Source organism: Salmo salar, chromosome ssa14 (genome assembly GCF_905237065.1).
Source record: "Salmo salar chromosome ssa14, Ssal_v3.1, whole genome shotgun sequence".
In the NCBI taxonomy this organism is placed as follows: domain Eukaryota; kingdom Metazoa; phylum Chordata; class Actinopteri; order Salmoniformes; family Salmonidae; genus Salmo; species Salmo salar.
Window position 1 is genome coordinate 92,063,752 of NC_059455.1, and position 5,193 is coordinate 92,068,944.

The 5,193-nt window shown below is 46.2% G+C and overlaps 1 protein-coding gene across 1 annotated transcript in view; it reads left to right on the plus strand.

The window, feature by feature from the left end:
• Window positions 1-3,879: 3,879 nt before the first annotated feature.
• Window positions 3,880-5,193, plus strand: part of LOC106570598 (fatty acid-binding protein, heart) — a 5,578-nt gene continuing 4,264 nt past the window's right edge. Inside the window, exon 1 of the mRNA XM_014143055.2 lies at window positions 3,880-4,087. Within this exon, the coding sequence (XP_013998530.1) occupies window positions 4,015-4,087 (73 nt within the window). The 5' untranslated portion in view covers window positions 3,880-4,014. The remainder of the gene's footprint in view (window positions 4,088-5,193) is intronic.

Below are 5,193 nucleotides of genomic sequence, written 5' to 3' on the forward strand. Positions count from 1 at the left end.
GATCCGTAATAAACCCCAGGAAGAGTAGCTGCTGCCCTGGCAGGAACTAATGGGGATCCGTAATAAACCCCAGGAAGAGTAGCTGCTGCCCTGGCAGGAACTAATGGGGATCCGTAATAAACCCCAGGAAGAGTAGCTGCTGCCCTGGCAGGAACTAATGGGGATCCGTAATAAACCCCAGGAAGAGTAGCTGCTGCCTTGGCAGGAACTAATGGGGATCCATAATAAACCCCAGGAAGAGTAGCTGCTGCCCTGGCAGGAACTAATGGGGATCCATAATAAACCCCAGGAAGAGTAGCTGCTGCCCTGGCAGGAACTAATGGGGATCCATAATAAACCCCAGGAAGAGTAGCTGCTGCCTTGGCAGGAACTAATGGGGATCCATAATAAACCCCAGGAAGAGTAGCTGCTGCCCTGGCAGGAACTAATGGGGATCCATAATAAACCCCAGGAAGAGTAGCTGCTGCCCTGGCAGGAACTAATGGGGATCCATAATAAACCCCAGGAAGAGTAGCTGCTGCCTTGGCAGGAACTAATGGGGATCCATAATAAACCCCAGGAAGAGTAGCTGCTGCCTTGGCAGGAACTAATGGGGATCCGTAATAAACCCCAGGAAGAGTAGCTGCTGCCTTGGCAGGAACTAATGGGGATCCATAATAAACCCCAGGAAGAGTAGCTGCTGCCCTGGCAGGAACTAATGGGGATCCATAATAAACCCCAGGAAGAGTAGCTGCTGCCCTGGCAGGAACTAATGGGGATCCATAATAACCCCCAGGAAGAGTAGCTGCTGCCCTGGCAGGAACTAATGGGGATCCATAATAAATACAAATACAAATTTTCCGGTTCTGGTTTTTAGGTCGCTACATTTAGTTCACCTGGAAATGATTGATCTCCCCCTCCAGGATGGAGAAGCAGTCTTCATTAAAGTATGGGGATTCTAGTGGGGGGATATAGGTAGGATGGAGAAGCTGTCATCATTAAAGTATGGGGATTCTAGTGGGGGGATATAGGTAGGATGGAGAAGCTGTCTTCATTAAAGTATGGGGATTCTAGTGGGGGGATATAGGTAGGATGGAGAAGCTGTCTTCATTAAAGTATGGGGATTCTAGTGGGGGGGATGTAGGTAGGATGGAGAAGCTGTCTTCATTAAAGTATGGGGATTCTAGTGGGGGGATATAGGTAGGATGGAGAAGCTGTCTTCATTAAAGTATGGGGATTCTAGTGGGGGGATATAGGTAGGATGGAGAAGCTGTCATCATTAAAGTATGCGGATTCTAGTGGGGGGGATATAGGTAGTATGGAGAAGCTGTCTTCATTAAAGTATGGGGATTCTAGTGGGGGGATATAGGTAGGATGGAGAAGCTGTCTTCATTAAAGTATGGGGATTCTAGTGGGGGGATATAGGTAGGATGGAGAAGCTGTCTTCATTAAAGTATGGGGATTCTAGTGGGGGGATATAGGTAGGATGGAGAAGCTGTCATCATTAAAGTATGGGGATTCTAGTGGGGGGGATATAGGTAGCACACAGGAGAGCATTTTTCTCTGTTGAGATCATTTCCTTATTAATTTCTAGCCAAATGTAAAATGTTCCTGTTTTGATTAATTGAATAGAGTGAGTTAGGTCTGCTCTATACCAAATTAGCATACCCCCTGAGTCTCTTCCCTGTTTCACACCTGGTAGTTTGGTGGATGGGACTACCAGCTCTCTGTAACCTAGAGGACAACTACTGGGTCCGTCTCCTCAATACCAGGTTTCTTGTAGGATGACAATGTCTGTATTTCCGATTTATTGGTGAAGTCCAGGTTCCTGCTCTTTAGGCCAAAGGCAGATGACCTCAGGCCTTGGATATTCCAGGATGAGATAGTGAAGGCTTTGTGTTCCATAAACTGTCCAATGTTGTGGGTCGTGTGGTTTGTGTGAGCAGAGCCTGTCTCTCTCTCTCTCTCTCTCTCTCTCCCTCCCAACCTCCCTCCCTCCCTCCTCCCCTTCTCACCCCTCCCACTCTCTCTGAGCAGTATTCTTCTCCTCCATCCTCCCCCAATCCTCAGTTCTCTTCTTCTTCCTGTTTTTACTTTTTATTTTAATTATTTGATTCTTCCCGCCTGACTTCTTACTATCCCCCTGCCCCTCACCCTCTCTCCCTCCCTCTATTCAATTCAAAGGGTCTTTATTGGCATGGGAAACATACACTATATATACAAAAGTATATTTACACCCTTCCAATTAGTGGATTCAGCTGTTTCAGCCACACTCGTTGCTGACAGGTGTATAAAATCGAGCACACAGCCATGCAATCTCCATAGACAAACATCGGCAGTAGAATGGCCCGTACTGAAGAGCTCAGTGACTTTCAACGTGGCACCGTCATAGAATGCCACCTTTCCAACAAGTCAGTTTGTCAAATTTCTGCCCTGCTAGAGCTGCCCTGGTCAAAGTGCTGTTAATGTGAAGTGGAAACGTCTAGGAGCAACAATGGCTCAGCCGGCGAAGTGGTAGGCCACACAAGCTCACAGAACGGGACCGTTCGTCTGTCCTCTGTTGCTACACTCACTACCGAGTTCCAAACTGCATCTGGAAGCAACGTCAGCACAAGAACTGTTAGTCGGGTTAGTCCAGTGAAGGGAAATCGTAACGCTACAGCATTCAATGGAATTCTAGATGCATTCAATGGCATTCTAGATGCATTCAATGGAATTCTAGATGCATTCAATGGCATTCTAGATGCATTCAATGGCATTCTAGATGCATTCAATGGCATTTGGGATGAATTGGAACGCCGACTGCGAGCCAAGCCTAATCGCCCAACCTCACTAATACTCTTGTGGCTGAATGGAAGCAAGTCCCCACAGTAATGTTCCAACATCTAGTGGAAAGCCTTCCCAGAAGAGTAGAGGATGTTATAGCAGCAAAAGGGGGACCAACTCCATATTAATGCTCATGATTTTGGAATGAGATGTTCAATGAGCAGGTGTCCACATACTTTTAGTCATGTAGTGTATGTTCACGTTGCCAAAGCAAGTGAAATAAACAATAGAAACAAAACTGAGAAAAAACTCATTAAACAACATCATCAAAAAAAAACTCTTAGAAATTAACAGTAAAGATTGAACTCAAAAAGGTTTTAAAATGATAGACATTTCAAGTGTTATATTATCAGCTATGTACAGTGTTTTAGTCATGTCCAATAGTTGTAATATGAATAGAAGACGAAGACAAATAATCTGATAAGTGGTGATATTTACAATGCTGTTTGCACTCCACAGGTTGCTCTTTATCCTTGACAACGGTCCACAAATCTCACTGCTGTGATTGCACTTAGTGCCATTTCCCCTAACATATAGGAGTTCATCAGTGTTGGATCTGTTTACTGTGTCCTCTCTGTTAAGAGCCAGACAGAGTTCCAATTTGCTCTGTTTTTTAGTTGATTCTTTCCAATGTTTGGGATTGTGGCAATGAAGCCCTTTATCGACTTAATATGAACTCTGCATCCAGTTATATATATATATATATATACACAGTTATATATTTGCTTTCTCATCATTTGGTTGGGTCTAATTGTGTTTCTGGCCTGGGGCTCTGTGGGGTCTGTTTATGAACTGAGCCCCAGGAACCAGCTGGCTGATGGGACGTCTGTCTGTCTGTCTGTCTGTCTGTCTGTCTGTCTGTCTGTCTGTCTGTCTGTCTGTCTGTCTGTCTGTCTGTCTGTCTGTCTGTCTGTCTGTCTGTCTGTCTGTCTGTCTGTCTGTCTGTCTGTCTGTCTGTCTGTCTGTCTGTCTGTCTGTCTGTCTGTCTGTCTGTCTGTCTGTCTGTCTGTCTGTCTGTCTGTCTGTCTGTGACTCCTCTCCCCTCCTCTCTCCCTCTCAGAGAGTGATGACATCACGAACAGCCGGTCTTAAACCGACCAGTAGGATTGCAGCATAGCAGTGGTGCTGACTCCATTCTCTCTGCCCCTCTCCCTCCTCTCTCTCTCTCTCTCTCTTGCTGCCTTCTCATTTCTCCACACTACTGCTAACATGGCTGAGGCATTCGCAGGCACATGGAACCTGAAGGAGAGCAAGAACTTTGATGAATACATGAAGGCCCTGGGTGAGCAGCGTGTGTGTGTGTGTGTGTGTGTGTGTGTGTGTGTGTGTGTGTGTGTGTGTGTGTGTGTGTGTGTGTGTGTGTGTGTGTGTGTGTGTGTGTGTGTGTGTGTGTGTGTCTGTGTCTGTCTGTGTGTGTGTGTGTGTGTGTGTGTGTGTGTGTGTGTGTGTGTGTGTGTGTGTGTGTGTGTGTGTGTGTGTTTTATACATGCGGGTGTGTGTGGAGTAACAGTAAAGTGGTAAAGCATGGGGTGTGCATCCCTCACTCCCTCCCTGCCTCCCTCCCTCCCTCCCTGCCTGCCTGCTGGTGTATGTGTACACTTGTGAGAAGGGTGTGACTGTTCATAAATACTTAAAGGTGTGTGTTCGTGTGCAGCCGCATTTGTGTATTTTTGTGCAGATGTGTGTGTGTTTGTTAACACATACACACATATCCGTAAAAATACACACACACATGCAGGTGTGTGTATTTATGCACGCCCACCATATGCGTGTGTGGTCACCCGCATGTGTGTGTGTGTGTGTGTGTGTGTGTGTGTGCGTGTAAGTTGCAGAGCATGTGTGTTTAAAGGGATAAAGCAGGATTTTGACATTTTTTAAACCTTATTTAACTAGGCAAGTCAGTTAAGAACAAATTCCTATTTACAACGACGTCCTACCCCCAGCCAAACCCTAACCCGGGCCAATTATGCGCCGCCCTATGGGGCTCCCAATCCCGGCCGGTTGTGATACAGCCTGGAATCAAACCAGGGTCTGTAGTGACACATCTAGCACTGAGATGCAGTGCCTTAGACCGCTGCGCCACTCGAGAGCCAATGAGTCCCTTTACTTCCCCAGAGACAGAGGAACTCATGGATACCATTTGTATGTCTCTGTGTGCAGTTTGAAGGAAATCGCTAACTAGCATCAGCGCATTTGCAAACTAGTGTTAGCACAATGACTAGAGGTCTAAGGTAACTGCTAGCAGGCTAGTAGATACCATAGACTTCCAGTTATTGTGCTAACGCTAGTTAGCATTGGCTCGTGAAACTACCTCTAACTACCTTCATACTGGATGCAGAGAGTTCATATTAAGTAGATTAAGGGCTTCATTGCCACAATCCCACAGTG